The 24,873-nt window shown below is 34.7% G+C and overlaps 4 protein-coding genes across 9 annotated transcripts; 1 reads left to right on the plus strand and 3 right to left on the minus strand.

Annotated features, from left to right (window-relative positions):
• Positions 1-6,243: 6,243 nt before the first annotated feature.
• LOC121761694 (ethylene-responsive transcription factor ERF011-like) lies at positions 6,244-7,434 on the minus strand. Its single transcript, XM_042157333.1, has one exon. It carries the CDS (start codon positions 6,897-6,899, stop codon positions 6,435-6,437), a length of 465 nt encoding a protein of 154 aa, XP_042013267.1. The 5' UTR covers positions 6,900-7,434; the 3' UTR covers positions 6,244-6,434.
• A 2,213-nt stretch (positions 7,435-9,647) lies between these two features.
• LOC121761693 lies at positions 9,648-15,763 on the minus strand. 6 transcript variants are annotated; one of them, XM_042157332.1, is made up of 3 exons: positions 13,600-15,763; positions 13,434-13,509; positions 9,648-9,867 (listed from the first exon to the last, which is right to left on the minus strand). In XM_042157332.1, the coding sequence occupies exon 1, from the start codon at positions 15,655-15,657 to the stop codon at positions 14,440-14,442; it is 1,218 nt and encodes a 405-aa protein (XP_042013266.1). In that variant the 5' UTR covers positions 15,658-15,763; the 3' UTR covers positions 9,648-9,867; positions 13,434-13,509; positions 13,600-14,439. The 6 variants fall into 6 exon arrangements, with proteins under 6 accessions (XP_042013266.1, XP_042013262.1, XP_042013264.1 ...); XM_042157328.1 differs by having other exon boundaries at positions 13,434-13,533; XM_042157330.1 differs by lacking the exon at positions 9,648-9,867 and having other exon boundaries at positions 11,105-13,533; positions 13,600-13,699; positions 14,384-15,763.
• Positions 15,764-20,409: 4,646 nt separating this feature from the next.
• On the plus strand, positions 20,410-22,538 carry LOC121762234. Its single transcript, XM_042158050.1, has 3 exons — positions 20,410-21,092; positions 21,170-21,279; positions 21,955-22,538. Exons 1-3 carry the CDS (start codon positions 20,410-20,412, stop codon positions 22,455-22,457), a joined length of 1,296 nt encoding a protein of 431 aa, XP_042013984.1. The 3' UTR covers positions 22,458-22,538.
• A 39-nt stretch (positions 22,539-22,577) lies between these two features.
• Positions 22,578-24,607, minus strand: LOC121761385 (SUMO-conjugating enzyme SCE1-like). The gene is made up of 5 exons (XM_042157040.1): positions 24,467-24,607; positions 24,271-24,354; positions 23,062-23,214; positions 22,858-22,971; positions 22,578-22,755 (listed from the first exon to the last, which is right to left on the minus strand). Exons 1-5 carry the CDS (start codon positions 24,533-24,535, stop codon positions 22,693-22,695), a joined length of 483 nt encoding a protein of 160 aa, XP_042012974.1. The 5' UTR covers positions 24,536-24,607; the 3' UTR covers positions 22,578-22,692.
• Positions 24,608-24,873: the final 266 nt, after the last annotated feature.

The following is a 24,873-nucleotide window of genomic DNA, read 5'->3' on the forward strand; positions in this document are numbered from 1 at the left end:
GCTCTACGCACTGTGAAAATTGAGGACACTCTGCAGTGCTCCGTTTGTTTGGATGAGTAGTTACGGAGATGCCTTGCAAGCATAAGTTCCACAGTAAGTGTATCCTGCCATGGCTCGAGCTTCATACCTCTTGCCCCATCTGCAGGCATCAATTTCCTTGTGAAGACTCTGAGGGGTCAAGAAACGACAGCAGCAATGGACAGACAGACAATGGTGATAGGAACGAAAGAGGGAGACAGTTCTCGGTTCCTCTTCTGTGGCCCTTCAGCAGCTTGTTTTCATCCTCCAATACTTCAAATGCCAACCCAAGCACTTCACACCACTGGGATGAGAATTGATCTGATCTCTGCTGTTCCGTGTCGACGTCTGTGGCTGCTGCTCGAGTTGGCCTTGGAGACTTGATCGTCGACTCCAACATCTGTGCGTCGCAGTGACAACAGGCTTACCTTGAATGTTACACGTGTGGACCATCACCTTCTGACCTAAGAATTTATTCTCAAATTGGAATTTTCATTCCTAGAACACCACGAGCCATCCTGAAGGCTTCTTGTCCCATCAGTAAATAGTTATTGATAACGATGATTTAGAGCATCCACAGCGCCGAGCAATTGCTCGTCCGCCGCTATGCTCTTGCCGCTGGTACGGCGCTGCTCGATGCATCAAGCACGTCCGTGCTAGCGAGCAGCCGACGTGGCTTGTTCTGATTGGCCAACGGCATATCCATTGGAAATTCAATTTTTTCTTTTTTTTTAAAATCGAAAATAATATCAAAAAATAAAAAAAAATATTATTCATGGGCCTTTTTAATAAAAATTCAAGTAAGTGGAGTCGGATGTAAACCTTAAAAGTTTTAGTAAAGAAGTGCAAGAAATTGTAAAGAAAGGGATGAATGGCATTGGAAGTTTATCATGGAGGAGAAATATGTTTGTCTGAGATGAGAATTGAGTGAAATTGTTTACTCATATCTTGGATTACATTCATTCACAGAATTATGGAAAGGTGGCGTGGAGAAATGTGGCCCCACCACATGCACAATTGCTTATTTGGTCTCTTTCATTTTCTATTTCTGATTTTCATTTGCATGTTACTCATATCTTTAGATCACATACGCCTATCAGTTCATTTATGGAATTGTAGGAAGGCGGCATGGAGAAATGTAGTCCCACCACGTGCGCAATTGCTTATTTGATTTGTCATGCTCGACAAGCATCCACAATGGCGCCCGCGGACGTCCGACCGGCGTGCCGTAGTTCCCCTCGGGACGTCCGCCATTATGCAGCGGTGACGCGGATACGGACGTCCTCCATTGCGTTGACTCCACGGACGTCCGCGCAGACGTCCCGATTATTTTATTATTTTTTATTATTGTGGGAAGTCCGTCGGGATGTCCTTGGGGATGTCCGCCACTGTGCAGCGGGATATCCTTATGACATGGCAGTGCAGTGAGAAGTCCTTATGACGTGGCAGGAGGTGTTTTTGGGATGTCCGCCGGGACATCCGCACCACTGTGGATGCTCTAAATACCAAGAAAAGACTTTTTAGATTCGGATTCCCGATGGTCTTTACAACTTATGCTAAAGGCCCATAAACAAACCATCATATATTATTTTCGGAAGCAAGTTCTCCAATAGTTTATAGTACTTCTCAAGCCCCATGATTCCTCACATGGATTGATGCACCATTTTTGGAAGTTAGATAATAAAAAAAATGTGTTCTCTTATTTATATGATTTCATGATCCATTTGGTACCTCATCAATAAAGTTGTATTTTAGTAAACGACAAGTATATATAGTATTCGACCACAAACTATTATCGGTACGAATTGAATTCAATGCCTATTTTATTGCTCCTACTTATATGGTACACTGAATAATGCCAAAACTAAATGGCATAGTGTTTGTCAAAATAGCCGTCAAGCAATTTAAGCTTGTCTTTAAATAACATAGGCTTCGTCGCCACTTCTTAGGAACACCTAAGCAACACACACACACACAGCTGTTTTTTCATTCATTAATCAATGAAATCAACCGACCTATTTTTTCGTCATTTTATAGATTTTATTTCCTCAATTTTTAATGAGAGTATAGCTCTGCTCTTTGACTTGAACGCCCCAAAAATTTATTACTATCACCCAAAAATCATGAGAGAAGTACGTATATTTTCAAATGCTAGTTTGGAATATTTTACAGCTACAATTATTGTATATAATGTATAGTTTCATTTCACATATAGACATGTAAATCAAACCAGAGTCAAAAATTGAACTTCTTTAGCTTTAGTTGATATACTACCTCCGTATTCAAAAAAATAGAAACATTTGAAATGACAAAGGTTTTAATACACAATTGGTAAAATAAGATAAGAGAATTAATAAAGTAACAGAAAGGAAGAGAAAATTGAGTAACATAAGATAGAAGAAGAGAAAAAGTAATTGAAGTAGTGTTAGTAGATTGTGGGGTTCACTTCCTAAAATAGAAAATTAAAAAAGTTTCTATTTATAAAGAACGGACCAAAATAAAAATAGTTTCTATTTTTAGGAGACAGATGTAGTAAGATATTTCTTTTTGAATAGGACAGAGTTTAATCACAATGATCAACAAGGTAAATGTAGAATCATTATTGATTATTTTTCTCTCTCAATTAGTGTAGTTAGATTTAGTGTACTCTCTTTCCTCTATTAGTATTTCTTTTCAAGATTTGTGCTATAAAAGTTTTAATGTGTCTTGGGAAGTTGATTTTTGCTCGGGCCAAAAATATAACAAATGGATGTACATAAAAGTATCTAAAATGGATGGGATTTGCTCATTTTTGTACGTATTTGTGTTTTTCAATATGTCGACCTTTTTTTTTTTTATGGATTATCGCTATCACATTATTTTTGGTATATTGTTTAATATGGTAAGTAGTATTCGGATAAAAGACATCAACGACAATGGCTTTGGATCTCACCAACTATGCCAACAACTCCGGCTTTCCTTCACTTCTAGGAGTATTTTACATACACCCATCAATCTTCAAAAATATGTAAGGTCAATCAATAAATATCTCATTTTGTCATTTTCATCCGTCCATTAATAAAACTCTATAAGGATGGATTCACCGTTTTAATATGTCTTTGAAGTACTAAAGCAAACAACTAACCATTAATTTGTTTTTCTCTTCGTTCTCTCAAAGTGATCCCTTTAAACTGAAATGTATCTATTATACTAATAGGAGTGTAATCAAATGCAAACTCTAAATATTATATAAATTCAAAACTATGATCTGGACCGTTAGAAAATGTCAACAGATGAAAAAATAATAGCAACAGAAAATGTCAACACAGTGTCAACGGTTGATGTTGTGTTGACATTTTCTGTTGCTACAATTTTGTCGTTGATATTTTTTAACAGTCCATATCATAGTTTGGAGTATATGTATATACAGACTTATATTATATATATTCGTTTAATAATGTGACTATGACATTATTTGTCGTCACCAGCAGCTTAAATTAATTTTGTTGGACCGACCATGGGATTATTTAGTACTTTTACAATTATTAATTTATTATTGATGCCGTCTGAACAAAGCATGTCGCTTAATGTGGTCCAAAATCTTAGACATATTTATTTATGAATAAAGATAAATGTACGTTGGTGATGGTCCATGCCTAAATATTTTTATATCTATTTTATATTTTAAATTACTAAATTTAAAATTTTAAAACAATTAAAAGTTTTCAGATTTTTTATATATTTTTTTCTTTTTTAGCGATGTTTAGAGACAGCCATAATGTAGATGTTTAAAATAAGTCTTTCAAGAATTTGACTTTGTACAGTTAGATTTTAAATACTCCAAATTGCTCTAAAATAATTCCTAAATGAGAGAGATATTCATGATTGAACGAATCGATTTGACAATCAGTGATGGGAAATTTTGTTAATTATGATCGATTGTAGGTTCATACTCGAATTTTTACCTTATAATATTAATGTCGTTTTCCTAAATTTTCCAAAATCACAATTCATCTGTGGCCGAAATTTATGATTATCTATTTTCGTAAACGTTAGTTATATTCAATTAGGATTAATAAATTTTTTTAATGAATAAATAAACAGAAATTTCAAAGATTGAATCGGACTCGAATAGCTTATTATAAATTAATTAATTGGTAAATAGATAATTAATATATTTCAAAGTCCTCATGGTAATGATCAATTGATAATTTATTGATGCATGATTCCTTCATTTCTTAAAATATTTAAATGAGTAAATATCGTCTGTCAGTTTGTTTCAATATATTTTTTTTTTACAATTTCTTCAGGAAATAATAAAACACTACAAGATAGTTTTATGTACGTAGAAAAGAATAAATATAAATGGTTAGTGACTGATAAAAATGTTGTATTTCTTTCATATTTTATTGGTGACGGGCATTTAATTGGTCCCCCAAAACGAATACATGTACATTGACAAATTAATTTATACTACTATTATCTATGATCACTGGACTTGTTTAATTTATATTACCATTGTTTATTTTATTTTATATATTAAGTTTATTTTCGAATATCTTAAAAATTACTATTGTTTGTGCCGTTAATTGTATAATAACATAAAAATCAAAACTTTATTCACTTATAGATTATGCTTATATAAAATACATGGCATAATATTATATACTATAATTAAATAATCCAAGTCTTTATGTTATAAGAAAATAAAATAATGCTTATTATAAAATAATTTCCAAAAGTCATTGCTGCAATATTGATTAATGAATGTTCTACCAACTATTTTTTTTATCTCATATTAAAAAATTATTATAATAGCGGTGACTATACTCTAATAAATAATATTAATAATAATTTGTGGAGTATTCATATACTATAATTTGAATGCTCGAATAATTATGCTATAAAGTGAAATTGATATATACTGGAGCATTGAATTAAATTAGTGAATATGTGTATGTGTTCAACCTTCGTATCACCAATATTATAAAGTTACAAATTTAAAAAGGTCATGTTGTTACATACATGAAAGTTTACGTATATAAAATAGAAGTGCACAAATAAATGTGTGAATATTGTAGCTAAGTATACATTAATTCTGCATTTCTATTTGTATTTTCTACAAAAGAAGGAAATGTTCTATTACTACATAAAATTTGACTATTGGATAATGATAATTGACATTTGATCCCATATATTTACAATATTTGAGAGCCACCCAATCACAGAGAAGGATAACTGTCTTTCTACTAGTATTTTGTTATCTTAAATAGTGGAGTATTTACTAGTAATTTATAATTTCCATCAAATAACAATAAAAAAAATAGATTCTCACGTGGAAAGAAAGTGAGAGTAGATTGTTCTGATAAGAAATAGAAGAAGATTAGATTAGCAAATATAATTAGCATGAAGTACATTCATGAGGTGTGTAATTAGCAAATATAATAATGTAACAAAATCATAAAAAAAAAGATTAAAAAAATGAATCACCGCCCACCTGCCCATTATACACCACTCACCGCCCACTAGAGCAGTCCTCACAAACCTTCCAACCCAACCATAATAGGACCACTAATCTTTATTTGTCATCTCTCATTAATTTTCTAATTATTCACTCTTTGCCTCACTTCCAACAATTAAGAAAATTTCAAATTTTATTATTTAGAATTTTAAAATTTATGGAAAAACCTGAATTTTATCAGAATTTATGATTTTATAGATAATTAACCTTTGTTACTTAAGATTTATCCCCTACATCCCCAAAATTAATCAATTCAATTCTTTTTGACACGAAATTAATTAAATCATTTGTTCTTACACGAGATTTATCCTACATCCCAAATTAATCAACTCATTTTTCTACAAGAGATTTAAAAAGGTTATATACAGTAATTAAAAAAAGAATAAAATAAATAAATGATTCACTAATTTTCGACTTGACATTCACAAAAATGGTTTTAGTAATTAAATGGAGTAGAAAAAATAAAAGAGATAATAAAATGGATGCATTAAATAATTTAAATTATTTGTCTTTTATTAAAATAAGAAATGACTAATTTAATCTTAAAATTAAATAAATACGCATCAATTAACCGATGGAGTAGAAGCTCTAAATGAATCAAAATTAGTAGTAATATAAATTCGGCAAATATTGATTCGACCAATTTCTCTACCTATCTTTCTCTATCACGATTCATCATAATCAATGAAACAGTTAAATCGAATAGGCCAAAAAATAAACTCCCATTTTTCCAAAGAGAGAAAACGACAAAATTAATTCCCATTGCTAATCCAACTAAGAATTAGACAGTTTAATCTCCAATAATCACCAAACTACATTTAAAACCAAGCAAGATTTTTTTCTCTATAATCCAATTTCCCCTTATAGATATACATCTCCTTTTTTTTAAAATAAAAAATCCCCAAAAAAAACAAACTCAATTCTCCTCCGAAGACTCAGGACTCGGATACTCATTCAAATCGGGCTTGTGGTCGGCCCGGCCCGATTTGATCGGGGCGGCGGGGGCGCGGCCGGAGGCGATCAAAGCGTCGAATCTGGCGCCGACCTCGGTGGCTTTTTTCCTGATGGCGGCGGCGGAGAGGTCTTTCTGGAGGTCGGCGGCGTAGTCGGGGGCGGATTCGGGGAAATTGAGGCGGCCGGAGGGGCCGCGGAGGTGGAAGACGGCGGTGTCGTAGGCGCGGGCGGCGGCGATTGGGGTGGAGTAGGAGCCGAGCCAGATTCGGGAGCGCTTGTTGGGCTCTCTGATTTCGGCGACCCATTTCCCCCACTTGCGCATACGGATTCCGCGGTAGGGCTTCTCGGCGGCGAGCTTGCGCTTGTTGGGGGGCGAGGAGGAGGAGGAGGAGGTGGAGGAAGGGGAGAAGCAGACGGCGGCTTCCATGGATTGAGGTTTTGGGAGAATTTGGGGGGAAAATTGAATTAGGTTAGGGTTAGATTGGGAGTGAGAGAAAAGATGAGAGGAAGAGGAAGAGGAAGAAGAAGAATGAAATGATGGAGTAAGGTGATGTGTGGTATTTATATGGAGGTGGAGAAGGAGAGGGTTCGTGGATTACTATGTTTTTTTATTTATTAATATTAATATTAGCTTTTATTATTTATATTTTACTTTATTTATTTTTTATTTTTAAATTTATTTATTTGTGATTTATTACTTGTGTTATGTTATTGCTACTCAGGGCATCAACAACGTAACAAGGGTGATGCGTAACGAAACACGAGTGTGAAGTATTGGAGGGTTCGGCTCGACTTGATGGCGTGTAGTTTCGTAGTCGTATGGGCATTAGGAGTCAATGTGTGAGAAACGTGCTTAAAAGTAAAACCGAAGGACTTAAGGGTCGTAACTTGGAATAAGAAATTTTGAAGTGAGCAATGATAAATTATAGAGAATGTAGAGAGTGCGAGAAATGTGGATGTATGTATATAGATGAAAATCGAAAATGAAAATGGGTGGCCGCGTTTAAGCTTGGCCATCCCATTCTTGTGCTCAAGCACGAACTTGCGTGCGGGAGTCGCGTACGTAGTGTGTTACAAAAATATGCTAAGTGGAACGCAGTTGCGTATGTTAATTATCATTATTTTTAAATTTTATGAAAATAAAAAATAAAGTTATTTTTATTCAATATATATATATATATATATATAATAGTATGATAAAAAGGAATTATGAGAAAGTGAGGTTATGGGATAATGTTGCCTATGGATGCCTTATAACAACTTAATATAGATAGGATTTGTTAAAAGTAGTCACTTATTTGTATTCCTCTTTTTTTTCCTATCTAATTACATTTTCACTTAATATATATGTGTTTATGTTTCGAATTTGAATAGTTTTTCTCCTAAAATAAATAAATAAATAAATACTGTAGTAGTTAGTCATCACTTACTAAGCACATTGTGCATTCAAATGAATGGAGAAAAAGAAAGAAAAAAAGAAAGGCTTATCTAAAAAAGGAAAATCGCACTTATTTACAATTGACATCGGTATTTACTTTCCTTCAGTATTGTAACTATGATTTTTGCAAATCACAGTTTACGTAGAATTCGAATGAATTTATGTCTAACTTATAATAATACTATTTATTCTAGAATAAGATTCAGAATCACATATTTATATATTCTTGATTATTTAAGAAAAATGAAATTAAAAATACAAATTTGATTAAATTGATTTATATTTGATGTTTGACCAGAAAAATTATAGAAATTGTGAGTTAATTATATTCACAATTTATGTTAATTAAGGAGTAATTATGGTGAATAAAATGTGTCCATGTGTGAAGTTATAATCCAATTGAATGAAGGTAGGCGGCGCCGCCACACCATTTATTTCATTATGATGAGTGTATAATTTTTACGCCGACATCTAACCACGAAATTTTAGTAGTAGTACTTATATTTCTAATTTTTTTAAATTCGATTACATAAATTTAATGATTTTTTGGTTTCCTTCAAATGCAATTCAGAGGTTTGATCCAAATATATGAATTTAGCGTGCTAAAAAATTCAAAAACACGTTATATATATGCATTTGTGCATGCATATATTAGTAAATAAATACCAAAAAATATTAGTATAATTAGTCATTTATATGAATATGGAGAAAGAATTTAGTTCAAATGAAATTATTGAAAAAAAACTAGTACTTGATTTTAATAACATGTTACATCAGCATTCGCCGCAGTCTCTCTCACACACAACACATACAAACAGCCAACAATATGAATGAATTATTTCAATTCCATTAAGAAATATAAGAAACTACCAACAAATATTTGTTACTATTTGTTTTTAAAGAACGTAGGTTCCATGATGTCTTTTCATAATTTCTTATTTTTTTTAGAATATGCAATTCCACAATTATTATAAATAATTCCAGAAGGCAATAAACGATAGAGAGAATGCATCATACTATTAGTTGAGAAGTCACTGACTAATTTTGCACCGAGATTAAATGTTTAATTGGGCATCAATAAAAGTTGTAGCAATTATTATTAGTACGAATCATGATCAATAAAGGATGAGATTTTAAAAATAAATCACATACTTATATAATTTATTCAGCATTGAGAATTAGTAATTAACATTGATTACATGATTCAGGATACAACCTGGCATACATGGTTTATTTTCCGAAATAAAATTTGAATGCATGTAATATATAATTGTGCAAAATTTCCCACTTTTTATTTAGAGCAATTTTCTATTTTCTAAAGATTCGCGTTGATTGTTATCTGAACGAGTAAACATTATGTCGTTATTTGAGTGGGGATAGGTCGGGATAGCATTTCGCTTCTATAAGTCCATTGAGTCTCGTAAAATCCAAGCGTCTCAGATATAGAGATAGAGAGATAAGAATATACAAAAAGAAGCCTCATCGCCTTAGCTATTCACGATTATTTTCAACGCTCGTAAAACAGAATGGGATACGATGAGATAGAAACGAAGTTATTGCATGCATATCTATTGACTCATATATCACACCATTGATCCTAATAAAAAAAAGAGCAAAAATTTTTTATGGTCCACGAACTTTGTAAAACTATCATTTTAGATCCGTGAATTTTGAAAATATCATTTGAGGTCTGAGAACTACGAGTTAATATCAATCGAAGCACTTTTGTACTATAAGTTATTATAGATATAAAATTTTCAATAGAAATATAGTGTTGTATAGTATTTGTTACAAAATCATTACATTTTTCTAGTGCGATTAGCCCGAAACCCAATGATTTAGGGTAAGGGTTGACACTTTAAAAATGGAAAAAAATTATTACTTGAATTATCCATAATCGAATAGCCCAAAAACTCAAGCGTGTTGGCCCAATCCGAGCGAGTTCCCATTAACATCCCTATCAAAAAGCAATAATAGTAAAATAAAATGAAACACTCAATGATGGACGTCTCAAATGGCATTATAGGGCTTTAATAGCGGACGAAAGAAGAATTAAATATGGACTTAGTCTTATGTATATGAGTTGGTCAAGCGATAGAGATGTTAATATATGAAACCAAAAATCATGGGTTCGAGTCTACCAGAAATCATGGGTTCATTTAGAATGTCCGCAATAGGGAGTCACGGCTCCCTATAGCTGCGGAAATGGAGGGCCACCACGGGGGTGACGGGTGTGGGCCGACTAGTCGGCGTGGGGGGGGGGGGGGTGGGGGGGGGGGGGGGGGGGGGTAGGGCTGCGGCTCTGCCCAGAAAACTATTTTTTTTCTGTTTTTTGTGATAAAATATTCTGATTTGTGATAAAATAATGTGATTTGTGCCAACAATTGAAAAAATAATGTGATTTGTGACTGTTGCTTGTCCACTATTGGAGTGGGCAACTTTTTTGTGGTTGTGGACAAAAAAATATGATTTGGCCTAGAATGTCCAAACTATTGTGGACACTCTTATTTATCAGAAAAATATGGACTTGGTCTTCTTGATAGTGTGTTTGTGACAAACTATAGAAGTTTGAGCGTGAGTCTATGTCACGAAGAGAATATTTGAATCAAACATATATGCATTTTCTCTCGTATATTATGAAAATACGCACTTTTATCATACATATATATTGCCCAAACTAATGTAATTTTCACTAGAGAAGTAGAGAATACATCCAAAATAGGTTGATTTAATTTGACTTTACGATCACATGAACTCGTACAAATAATCTCTGGTAACATTTCAATATGATTTTTTATTGTCATACTAGTGGAGTAGTACTTACAATTTAGCAAAAACTCCATTATAAAATAATTGTAAATAAATCCAACTTTCTTAATTTTATAATTATAACTGATTTTTAAATTATCAAACTAGGCAATATGTAATGAAATTTCATATTTTTTCTGCTAATTTATCCTATTTAAGACTTTTAAGTAAGGTTGAGTTTAGGATAAGCACGTTGTTTTGTAGATTTAATGCGGTAATTAATATTTATTTATAGATTGTTGACAAATGTGTGGAAAATCTTTTTTGAGTCTCGAGAGCAGATCTTACCCCACTCAGTAGTAAATTAATAATCACTTTTTGATCTTTATTTTTATTCTGTTTTACTATACTAATATTTATATGCAGTTACAAGACTCTTCAAGTAATTAAAACATAAAAATGTTACTATTTGAATAAAATATCCAAATGGCATCAAGAATTCGTAACACAAGTACTCATGTCGGCAAAATAAAAATAAAGGACCAATTATATTTTTAATCACAAATTGATCCCATCCACAAATTTTTGAAGTAAATGAAGCCTAATTCGGCAAATTAATACAAAGTTGTTATACAACGTTGACATTGATGGTCTAATAATACACAAGAAGCTAAGTTGCAAATTTCACTGTCAATTTTTGTGGACCATAGTCAAAAATCTAGTTGTAAATTCAAGTTCATGAATGTGAATTTATTCTATATTATATCAATATGAGTGTGTACGTCGAATATTTTCTCACGATATGTTATAGTATTGTAGCAAATATCATATTTTAATTTGACTTTAAAGACTGTTTTAATAAGGTCTAAGCTTTACAAAATAATACTTAGTTTGGAACATGACCTATTTGACTAATCCATTTTTGTACTAAGAGAAAAAGGCGCGAACATGCAAACATTAAGCAAAGGTTCATGACAAGCAGTCAAGAGTCATACCGCATAAATCCAAACAAAAAAGATAACAATATTACCCCACACCAAACAATAAAACAAACAACGACAATGTCCAATATATCTAAAGCAAACAAAAACCGTAGCAACAACCAACAAAAAACACAACAAAAATGAACTTTGAGGCCATAGCATATCATGAAAATAATAGCACTAGCCTAAAAAGCATGATCGTGGATCCGAGAACAACAAACCTAATATCTGATGTCACTCAAACGATCAATCAAAAATTTCATCGTGGGGAGAAATTCGGACACTAGATTTTAATTCGCGACCTAAGATACAAAATAAGTCTTTTCTTTTTTTTGTCTCCCAGTTTAACTAAAACCTTCGACTTGATACGTAATAGTACTACACAATTTCTCACACCTTCAATACATCAAACGACATCGTATTTAGCAAACAATCAAAAGGGCTAATAGTATCTATCTCCAACTTTCGCCTTTCTTCTTTCTAGAACACACTTATAGTTGGGGACATTTTATGAAATATTCAAAAAATTAGAGGCACAATACTATTAATCTCTCCTTTTTTTCAAACAACATCGTTTTATATGATGAGGTGGAAAAAAAATCCACCTAAGACTATAACGAGATAAATCAACTTTCCATCATCGGATTTTGTAAAATTTTTATGGAAAACGCTGAAAAATTGAATCATTTTGATAAACACAATGCAATTTTTTTTCATGGAACCATTTTAAAACTGAAACATTTGATAAAAACATTAATTGGATATATTTTTTTAAATTTACGGAAAATTGAGACACATAACACTATAAACCCTTTAATTTTATTGTACTTTTATTTGCTCATCAAGAAAATGAAAGATGTTGGATTTTATCTTTGCTTATATTAAGACAATGAATTGAAAGATTCAAGGAGGCCCATCCCAACCATAAATATTTGTTGCACTATTATCTTCACATCATGAGAAATATGTCTAATCAAAATAATAATTATTGAATAATATCACATGATTTGATATAGTGGGACCAAACACAAATAAATCTAATACATTTGCGGACATGGTTAAGAACCCAAATGCTTAATCCAACTGTATTATAAAATTGTTTTCCTTGAATACTATTTACACTTCAAAAATAATAATGGATGGCGGAAAGGTGCGAATTGAGATGACCCAAAACCAAAATATCAATTGAAGATGAAAAGGATAAAAAAATAAGAACTGAAAAAGAAAATGACTATTCCCTCCGTTCCATAATAACATAATCATTCTTTTAAGGATCGAGACCTTTAAATTTATATTCATTTAACCATAAAAAAGAATTTTTTTTATATATTTTGGACGTTCATAGTAATAGAGTTATTTCTTTTTTTTTAGTAAAAGTAACACTGACTCTCACTTTTCTCACTCTATTATTTTATTCTCTATATTTTTTCCTCTCGTACTTTATTATATATTTTTTAATAATTACACTTATTTTTCTTAATCTCCATGCCAGAAAAAAATGTCTACACTCTTATAGAACGGAACGGAGGGAGTACAAAAGAGGCAACAAGAGGGGAACTAGCTCATATCCATGTCAGGGGAACTCTATAGCTCATATCCATATCAGGAGTTAACTCGAAATGAAATTGAACTGGATCACTTACTGTCCTAAGCAGTTATATAAGCATTGCAGCAAAGTTGATAAACAACAGTCACTGAATATTTCAACGTAAACATCTTCTGCCATAGGCGCTGGAATTCAAACGACAGGCAATCAAATAGGTGTTAACATTTACAAGCCAGAAATGCGTACCTCCTGAGATTCCATTGCTTGCATATCTCCACAATCGCATAACATGAGATAGCGTGACTCCCTCCAACAATTCGTACTAATACGAACGAACAGAAAAATGCTGAAATTCACAGACATATGAGCAGATGTAGTCAATAATTTCATGTCCAACCTCTGTAGGTCTTACCTTTTTCTTTAGTCCAAGTTCGTATTATTCCTGATTCGCCCTACTTTTTCTTCAAGTTGCATCGACTCTTCTACCAAAAAACACTCAGCTTTACAAGATTCTACATCAAATTCATGCTATCAACCATCAGCAAACAGACTGTAAATAATACAGAGAATTTATACCATAGTTACATCATATATTAGTTTCGAAAGTAGCCTCTAAAACTTATTCTTGATGCAATTTTAAGATAATGAAAGTCTGAACAAAAATGCATCTAAGACTTACATGAAGAGTATCAATAACAGCAATATTTTGCAGTGGAATATGCTATACCTTATTATTTCATTCAACCAAATCATGTTTGCCATTTACAATTTATGAGATGGAACTCTAAGAAGCAATAAATGTACATCATAAGCTCATGTGTGAATACTACTCCTTTAACTATTATAGTATATTCCACTGTGACCTTGACTATCATTTATGAATTTCCATTGACCTTTTCTTCAACTAAAGAATTGCAATGTCTGTTCTTGAACATATAATCAACAGAATGCAAAACATATCACAATAATGCATAAGTGTAAAAGTATCCAAAAGGCCACAATAATGTGGAAAATGACTTTCAAAACCAAGATTTTGAACCGTCACAGACTCAATAGAATCCAATTCCAACTAAGCAAAATCAGATACTCCACCAATGTCATTCTTAGATAACTCACTCAAAATCCAGCAAGCTATCCCAAAGAGCAATCAATTAGACCTCGATACCAAATCGTGCTTCCAACAATCAGCCAAGTACCTAATTACACAAGCTAATAGTGTGAAAAAACAATCTTTTTGCTCTGGTTTTGCTATTCACAAACATACACCATTTTCATCTTGAAACCCCTCATCATCACTATCCAATAGGTAATCACCCTCATCATCAAAATCATAATCACCATCCTCCTCCTCCTCTCCCTCCGAAAACGATGAAACTCTAACACCATTTATCCCCATAGCTCCAATGATCTCATCCAAACCCAGCTCTACAGAAGCCAAATCCCCACCAAAGTCACTAACCGAAAACCTCTCACCCCTCTCATCACCATCATCATCACACTCCCTCCACTCCCTCTTCCTCAACTCCAAATCACTCTCTTGAATCTCCCCATTCTCCACCCTATTCCACTGCACCCAAACATCAGCATGCCTCCCCAACGCCCTATCCTGATCCCCCACCACCACGGTCCCCAAATTCGCCTCTCTCGCCTTCCTCAGCATCTCCGAGAAGTCCGAATCATCCGACACCAGCACGATCCAATCCACCCCCCTGCTCATCGAGTGCATCATCTGCCTCTTCAGCGCCCAATCGGCCGCCTGAGGCTTATCCTGCACCGTCTTCACATACACCCCGGCCCGCCTCAGCTCCTGCGCCAGCCCATACCCGACTTTAGGCGTCACCAAACGCCTCGCGGCCTCGTTGTACTTCTCGTTCCCATCGATAAACCTCTCCTTGAAATTCCTCCGCTTCTTCCCCTTCAAGCTCCGCATCCGATTCATCTTCTTCTGCCTCTCCCTCTCGTGGAGCTGCCGGAAATGCTTCTTCAAATCCATGTTGGTCTTGCATTTCCTCCCGCAGACGGAGCAAATGTAGGGCTCCGCCGGCGTCGACAGCCCCCTCCGCTCGAGGGCGTCGAGGCGGCGCTCCTCGCGGCGGCCCTGGACGACCCACTCGGGCAGGTGGATGAAGGCGTGGCGGTTGGCGTAGGCGGCGATGTCGATCACGTCGCCGAATTTCTTCGCCATTGATTTCAGGGCCTGCGCCGCCTCGTACGGCGGGCCGCGCGGCGGCTTGTTGTCGAGGTCCCACAAGATGACGACTTTCTTCGCCTTGGCGGCGTAGACTCCGTCCTTGGTCTTCACCATGTCGATTTCTTGGCTCGAGAAGCAGGATTTCACGGGGCGCCATTGGTAGGGTTTGGTGCGGAGCGGAATTGGGGGTTTTAGAGTGATGGGTTTGTGTGTGATTGCGCGAGTGGGGAAGGCGATCGATTGCAATTGGGGTTTAAGGGAATTGATCGGAATCGACATTTTTGGAGGATTTGGAGCTCGATTTTGGGAGTTTGTTGGCAGTGAAGATAGGGAAGAAATCCTCCATTTTTCATTTCTTAGGATATTCTATATTTTGATTTTTAACATTGAATTTCAATTCAACTTATTACTGTACTTTTTTTTTATATTTATAAAGTATTCAACTAAATCTTTTTTCATTTTTTTAAAATTATAATTTAGATGTACTTGTGTTATTTAAATTTTTAAGTACTAGTAATTCATTAGTAGATCATGATTGACTACCACAAAATCAAATCGAGAACATTTTCCCGTGAAATACAAATACCAGAACCACATTTTTTCAAGCTAAGAAGTTACTATTAAATGTGTGTCTGAGTTGGTCAAGCGAAAGAGGTTAATAATGCCTAAGGCCAAAGGTCTCGCGCGATCTTTAAATTTTATGTTAATTTAACTATTAAAAAACACTATTAAATTGATAATACTACTTCCATTATTGATTAACCGATCAATTTTCTATATATAGTATTCTACTTATCAATTAAGATGTGTTGCATAAATAAATAAAATTATTTCGTAAGTTATTTTATAAATTGCGGTGGCGACTAATGTTGGAGTCATGGTTAAAAATTAAAAAAGGTGATTATTTTTGTTCAAAAACAACCTTTTGATATGTGTATAAAAATGCATAAAGCCCGTAATGCTCAAGCTATAAAGGTTAACGTTTGGCAAAATAGCAATACATAATTTACAACATAAATATTTGAAAGAATAACGAAATCAATATATAGATAAAAGCAAATATTTTGCAAGAAATAATGTATTCTTAAAGACTCTATTAAGTTCTTCCATCAATTAAAAGTGATCTCACGATAATTCAAAGACAAATAAGAAGTTTCAAACAAAATACACATAACAAGAGTATGGAAAAACAATTTAGATGAAAAAGTGCTGCAGAGATAATCAATTGATTTTGAGTTTTGAAATCCGATGAATGTATAAAAAAAGTTACGAACTAGTGCACAAATTAAGAGGAACACAAATATTTTTGTTATAAAATTATGATAGGAATATTTTGAAAGCTAGTCGTATTTACAAGAATGTCCAAATATTGAGATTTAAATAGTGAAAAATAATATTACAAACTTTGGACTATGTTGACATGTAACTTTCAATATCGAGGAAAACAATTTATAAACGTACCGACTATTTTGCCAGGATTAGTTAACTGAAAAGGGGCAAATGTTAAATAGTTAATTAGAAAGAAAAGATAATAAAATATTAGTTAAACCATCTTACATCAATTCCCTTGGATTTATGCTCTTTTTATTCTTCTCCTTTCCCTTTCCCTTTCCCTTTTAATTTATAACTATATTTCATAGTAGGATTTTGGATTATCTTGCTGTTTTGGTCCAATACTTTTGACTTAGACTGTTTATAACAAGATTGAAATGTAATTAATTATTAATACAATTATATGAACATTATTTTAATGAAGAAAGTGTCAAATACTCCATAACTTACACAATTGAAATATTAATTTGATTTGTAGTAAAACATTATTCATCATATAAAATAGTTAAAGACTATGGTGGATTAAAGAGATAAAACAATGATATATCGATAGTGCCGTAAGACAGAGGCGATGCAACACATGTAGGTGGCAATGACAAAAGCATTAGTTGTTACAAACTTACAGAGAGAGACCACTTGTACGATTAAGAGTTGCCGAACTCTAGTGGAAGTGCTAGGGTTTAGAGTATTTTTGAAGATATGGAATGAGAAAATGCTTATATTATTTCTCTATGGCTTTAAAAGGCTACAAGAATTTCAAAACCCATGGCAATTCGACTATCTTGATATGACTTGAGAAACAATCAACAAAGAAAATTCGAGATAATTTACTATATCTTCCCTAATGAAACGATATACTAATATATTGGAAAGATCTTTTATTTGTCAAAAGAAATCTTGATAACTTGAAAGCTTGATGATCTTCTTCTTAGGTTGAGTTGTCATCACTTCATTCTCAATCTTATTACAAAGAGTTGGACAACATTTGGATATAGCTTTCAACTTTCTTCACCCATTATATGTGTGATGAGTTTGTTGCTCAAAACTGCCACGACAAGAGAACGATGAAAATTCCAAAAACCAAATTTAATTGAGTTCTCTTATACAGGCCGACAATGGGATCAGTTGACCCAAACATAGTTATTTAACGCTTGTTACACGCCCATTGCTATGAATTTGGGGGGTTTGGTCTAAGTAGGTGTGCAATGTACACGTTCGAAATATTGTGAAATTTTTGCACCATTTGCTAGCTAATATTACTACAGTACTACTAGACTTTTATTTCTTGTGAGTCATCTAGAAAAGGTCTGCCGATACCTTGAGTGTAACGCTACTTCATAATTCTAAACACATCAAATACTTTTCTTTTCTTCTTTATTTTTTCCATAGGAAATGTATTAGTAATAAATTAATTAATAAGGATTTGTTTGGTTATATTGGACTTGGCTGAAAAAATCAATATCCAATCCACAAAAATAAATATAAAAATTGGACTAAATAAAGTTATCCTGCTATCATCAGCCTAGTGTACATGTACATATTTGCAAATCACAAAATATATTCCGTTCTCACTATATTCCCACTATATACTAGTATTATGATTATTTTTTACTCTATAAAATGTCAATTCTATATTTTTATTTTATCTTCGTTCCTATGTTGCTTTCAAAGTTCCATTCTAATCATTTTTGTTCTCACCATAGGATTAGAATAACTAAAAGCCAGGTTTACATATATTCTTAAATTAAACTGACTGATTTCGTATTTATAAAGTAGTCCACTTAGAAATTTTTGTTTTATATATCAAAAACTTTATCTATAAGCAATCTATTTTAAATTAAATAAATTCTAGGGCAATGATTGTTATTTTTTGCATAAAGAGAAGACGACATTGTTATAAGATTCAAACTCAACTCTTGTATTTGTCATCTTCTATCATAAATTACTTCTAGTTGTTTATACAACAAAATTTTATGACCCTATTCGGAGGTTCAACCAATACACTTCGATCATCTTTAATTTCTCATTCATTTAACGTATAACCCTTTCAAGACTTCCCCTTCTATAACCGCCTCTCTCTCTCTCTCTATATATATATATATATAAATGACACGTGACATCAATCTAACCGTCGGATGACAAAATCGTGGAGCTGAGATTAAAAAGAACAATAAAACAAAAGATACAAAAAGGAAATGAATACATCTATATATATATATAGAGGATTTTGATAAAAACAATAATGCATCTAAATCCAGAAATGCACCTCAAATCGTGGCCCTAAGATTATGCGATCTGATGGTCAATCACGGAGGGTCATTATTAATCAATTTTAGGTCATTTTATAAAATCTGGATTTGATGTTATTGTTAGATCATTTTAGGGCATCATTAATTAAAATGACTTAAAAATAAACTAACAGCGACCTAAAAATGTCATATATATCATTTTATTCTGTGTTTTTATATCTAGATCTAGTTTTGCATGGATGAAGACAATGTATATAAAACATTTTAACAATGTCAAAGGGAAAAAAAGTCAATTCTAGCTAGGAATAGAGACTTCTTTTTGGCAATGATGATATGCAAAAAACAACACAATAAAAAGATATACAAAATCTCAGCTGTCCTCGACCAAAAACCACACTCTCTTTAATCAAGTAAAAGCATTGTGCTTCATTCCTTTAATTTGTCTCTTCGATCACGTTGTCCCAATATGTTTTTAGTTCATGTCTCCTCACGTCGTTCAAAATACCTTCCAAACACACCTCTCTCTCCCTCTCTCTCTCATATCATACACACTACAATTGAGTCAACAAATCGAGCATCTCCAATGGAGGCTAGCGGATAGGCTAGCAGACCGAGGGCGCTAGCCGATCCGCTAGCCTCCATTGCGACAATTTAGACTAGCTGATCGGCGAGCTCTAGCCGATTCGCTGGCGCTAGTCGATCCGCTAGCCGTCATTGCAGGCTCGGAATCGGCAAGCCGATTTTTTTTAATTATGTAATTTTTTTTATAATTTACTTTTTAAATTTAAATAAAATTATTGCATTTTCCCGTATCTGTGTCGTAAATTTAATTCCGTATTTGCGCGATTGTAATTTTTAATTATGTAATTCCGTAATTCGTGTGTGGAAGAGGGGTTTTTTTAATTATGTAATTTTTTTAATGTACTTTTTTTTAATTTAAATGAAATTATTGAATTTTCTCGTATCAATGTCGTAAATTTAATTTCGTATTTCATGTGATTGTTAATTATTTATTTTTTTTTTAATTTTGTTAATTGTGGCTAGCCTATTGCTTGTCTAGTTGCTTGTCCTGGTGATGTGACATGAGAAGTTTTAGTCGTGATGATGTGACATGAGAAGTTTGTGGCTAGCATATGACTAACCTATTTACCATTGGAGATGCTCTTAGTCTTTGCCAAGAATTTGGAGTCGGTTCTAATTAACACATAAATTATTCAATGTTGCATATGTGTTGTAACAAATCATAAATTAAATAGGATTCAAATTTAAATGTCAATAAATAAAACCTCCCTTTCAACAAATATTTCCACCTTTGCATATTTCACATTATATATTACCACTTCTCTCTCTCCATGCTGCCTTTCTTGAACCCTTCATAGTCCACTCTTGCGTTCCATCAAAAACGCAATCAAATCAAAAAAAGCTTGCGATCGAATTATAGAAATTCGAGATGCTCATAGCTCTTATAGCAGTCTCCTCCGGTCTCGTCGCACTCGTACTATTTATAACAGTAGGAGCGTGCGTTCGGCTTCATCGCTCAACGAGCGACGACGAAGCCGAACGAGGGCCGAATTTACAAAACGGCATCACACGGCTTCACCAAGTGAGCCCTCACCACGACGCATCGGCCCCGGCCGAGGCGTCGCGGAAATCGAATTACTACCTCTTCCGGCGTGGCGCGCCGCCGCCGTTCATCTGGGCGGACCACCCCGCCCTCGTCACCGACGCGGTGGAGAGCGGGTGGCCGCGGTTCGCCTTCGCGGCGGCGGCGACGACTGCAGTGCAGTCGTCGCCGTCGGTGAAGTCGCTGCTCGGCGCGTGCGCCGCCGCCGCTGACGGCGGCGAAGATCGCGGCGTGGAGATCGGGTGGGAGGTGTGCGAGGGATCGGCGGATTTTATGCAGAAAATCCGATTGAATCCGTCGGCGGTGGAGGTAGTTAGGGCGGGGCTGCCGCTGCCGGGGCCGAATTTGGGGAATTCGTCGTTCCCGCAGGAGGCGTATTTTGAGGTGACGGTGGTGGCGTGCGGCGACGGGGGAAGTGAGGGGAGGAGGGAGAGGAGAGGGAGATCGGAGGGGGATGATCGGATTAAGCTGATTGATGAGGATTTTAACGCGAAGAATGGTGGGGATTCGTTGAATTGTGGCCATAGCCAGAGGAGGAGCAAGGTGGAGGAGGGTATAATTGGGAAACACGACTCGAAAATTGAAGGTGTTTGGTGTGTGTGGGGCTCACTGGGGTGAATCCGATTCCGGTGAGGTTTCCGGGAAGTTTTCCGGCGTCGATTGGCTTCAATTCCACCGGCGCTATTTTTCTAAATGGTAATTAAATCTCTTTCTCTAGATGAATTTTTTTTAATAACAATATGATGCATGGCTTTGAAAATGATTGAGAGAAACTACAAAAAAAATTAAATCATAAAAAAACAGTTTTTCTCTCATTGTTAAGAAGATATAATTTTCAAAGCAACGTTTTGTTTAAAAAAGATTTTTTTTCCTTTTTGTTTTCTTATTTAGCAAAAAATGCATCAATTTTAGAGGCAGAGGTCACTTGAAATGATTCTAAAATACATGGTTCTGTTTGATCAAATACTCCACTTGTTCCAATTAGTCTTTTACGAAAAGTTTGTCCCCCCAAAAAGTGAATATTGTGACATAAAGAATGATAAAACATTCATTTTCCACACACAAAGAATGATAGAATAGAAGACAAACCAAAACTTAAAAAATGGACATAAAGAAATAGCATCTCAAGATTCTCCAATAATGCAAAAGACAAATTCTTGATTTTGCTTCAATCTGATTTTGACTCATGTTAGGTGACATTGAACTTAAAGATACCAACCCTCATTGACCCATCTAATAATTATTCCATTCATATATGATCTTGATACAGTAGGTTTAATTTTATCATCAATCAAATAAATATATGTGAATCATCAACAACTCAATAATTCAACTATGATCTTAAACGATTGTACGTTCGACTCGATTCAGGAACGAAGCTTGTGCCAGAGTCCGAACCCGCAAGCTGGGGAAAGACGGACAAGGTGGTCGGGTGCGGCTACAACCCGGGACAGAGGAAGGTTTTCTTCACGGTCGACTCCAAAGTAGTCCACGAGATCCACTGCAAGAGCGAGGACTACAGCACCCCCCTCTACCCGACCCTGGCAGCCAGTGGGGATGTCGTGGTGCTGGTGAACCTCGGGCAGAGCCCTTTTAGATTCGCGCCTGCGAATCAGCATCGGACTCCCAACCCTTGCTTCATGGGAGCCTCCCCTGCCCTCGGGTACGAGGATAGCAAGGAGCTTTTCTCGATGGGGAGGATCGATTCGCTGTGGATGCAGAGAAGTGCAGCCAGAAGCAATAATAACACAGTCAATAGCATCAAAGCTATGGAAGAGTATGATCAAGAATCTGAGGGTGATTTGTTTGAAATTGTTCTGGAAAGTTCTGGAAGATCACCCTATACAGGCTATACTACTCCAAATATTCACTAGAATATTTTTATATATTTTTTTTATTGTAACCACCTGATTCTTTTTGTGAATGTGAGATGTGAATTTGCATATTTTTTTTAATCAATGGGGAGAGTAAAGTGTATGAATGACCAACACATATTGAATGTAAAAATACTGAAAATTTTCATTAAGAAAAAGAAATTAAAGATATTTGGTTCTTGCTTCCTGTAGAAGAGTATTTGTTCTTGCAAAACAATCAACGAGAAATCTAACCCTAGACGGGAGACGGATACTGCTTGGCCTGTTGGCGAACCCGACTCCTGTACTCTTCAGGTTGCTGCACACATACACAACGACATTTCAGAGACGGTACAATGTAGCAACGATGGTGCAGGATTTAGAAAACGAATGAATGGTCGTTGTGAGAATGGAAAATCACCTGCATGAAAAGGTGATAGCCATCGGTTTGAGCAGGATCGCTTGGATTAGGCTGGTCTAGTAAGTCCTGAATGCCAATTAGAACTTGCTTCACCGAGATGGCAGGTCTCCAACCCTAACGGAAGACAGTTTCGTAAGTTTAATACAGAAGTTATCTAAAGAAGAAAAGAAAAAAGAGTTGAATCATAGTGTTTGAACTACTTACACTGTCCTCACTGAGGATTGACAAACATACTGTCCCGGACGGGTATATATTAGGGTGGAAGAAATTCGGAGGGAACTTGCACTTGGGCGGTTTGCTAGGATAGTCTTCGCTGAAATGCATCGTGAGTGGATAAAAGCCGCCCTCCCAATCCGTCTGCCAATCAAAATATTGTTATTAATCATCAACAAGCATAGAAAGCACCTAGTCACTTCGAAGAGGAGGGTAAATTAGTGTCGTTTCAAGAACCTAATTTGTATTTCCCGAGTCAATGATCGAGCAAGATCTTTTAACCATATATGAAATGACATGTACAATTCCTAAAAACGTGTGTAATGTTCGAGGAAATATGAAACTTGAAATCCACAAAGCCATGTGCATTAACTCGAGCAAGATTAAATATTTCAATCGGCCGTTGGAGGACCATGCCATCCCCTCCATTAAGGTCATATAACACGAAAGATTTGTAAAAATTGCTAGTCGAATAACTAAACAAGAGGCATGAACTCAAATTCTGCATAACTTGCATCAATCCTAAAATAATAAGCAACGATTGGACTCAACGAACACGAACAATCTCAACCCATTGCCAACTAGGTCATCTCTAACAACAAACATGTGCTCTGTTTGTCCCCTCAAGATCAGATAATCCATCACAACATAATCATTGAATACAAATTACAAACTACACAAGATCACCTTTAACAGATTGCAATTTTTTCATATCTCATCTTTACTCCCAACCAATCCCACCCAAGCTAACAAACCTCAATCAGAATCACTTCCAACAAACTGAGGCCCAATCTTCCAACCCAAAAACATAACAGTGATTTCTAATTTTCATGTCCTGTCGATGACACAAACTCAAGCACTATCACCAAACAACACCATAAAAACCTTGATTTCGGCCCATGTTTCTTATCATCTTATCATGAGTTACATATCTAGAGAAAGAAGAAACACATACTCAAACACGACAATCACACACACATTTTTTTTATCAAGCAAAGTCAAAATACAACACAATGCTACACATGGATGAACCCTGAAACAACCAAACTTAATTATTGAAAAAAAAAACTCTTTGCAACCAAACACTCTACAAAGCAATCAAAACCACCAATCACCACTCCCATAAATCACAAATCCACAATAAAAAATTGAATCTTTTCAATATAAAAACAAAACTTAGTGTCTTAGAGAGATACCCACGTTTGCTTTACCAGGGATTAAGCAATGCCACACCATCAAATTAACCGTACCATCCGAACTCGTCTCAGGCCGCGCCACAAAGCCCTGAAAACCACACAAAATCCCATTAAAAAAGATGAAGAAAAACAAAAATCCCACAAAAAATAAAGCAAAATTCAATAGTTCTTATAGTATAATTTGACACAGTATTACTGACATGTGGGTGATTCTTGCGCCATGCCTTTCTCTCCTCAGTGAGGCGACCTAGCGTTATGCCTCCTGACATGATTGATCTTTCGAATTTCTTCTTTGATTTGTTTTTCAATTGTGATATTTTTATATCGAATAGCAATTTGACTTCTGGATTACCCGAAAATTGGGTTGCTACTTTTTTTTAAATTATTTTATTGTATTAAATAAATGTAGTTCCTAAAATTTTTAATTCTAACTGAATCGACACAATATTAAATCAAATTAAGAATCTTAATTATTTTTAATTGTCTTTATTCATATGAGGCGTTTTTAAATTGTCGCATGCATATACAAAATGATGAGTTTTGATGATTTCAAATGGTGTCGTTTCTGTAAAATAAATATTCCTTTATTATTTTAAAGAAAACAGAG

Source organism: Salvia splendens, chromosome 13 (assembly GCF_004379255.2).
Source record: "Salvia splendens isolate huo1 chromosome 13, SspV2, whole genome shotgun sequence".
Lineage (NCBI taxonomy): Eukaryota > Viridiplantae > Streptophyta > Magnoliopsida > Lamiales > Lamiaceae > Salvia > Salvia splendens.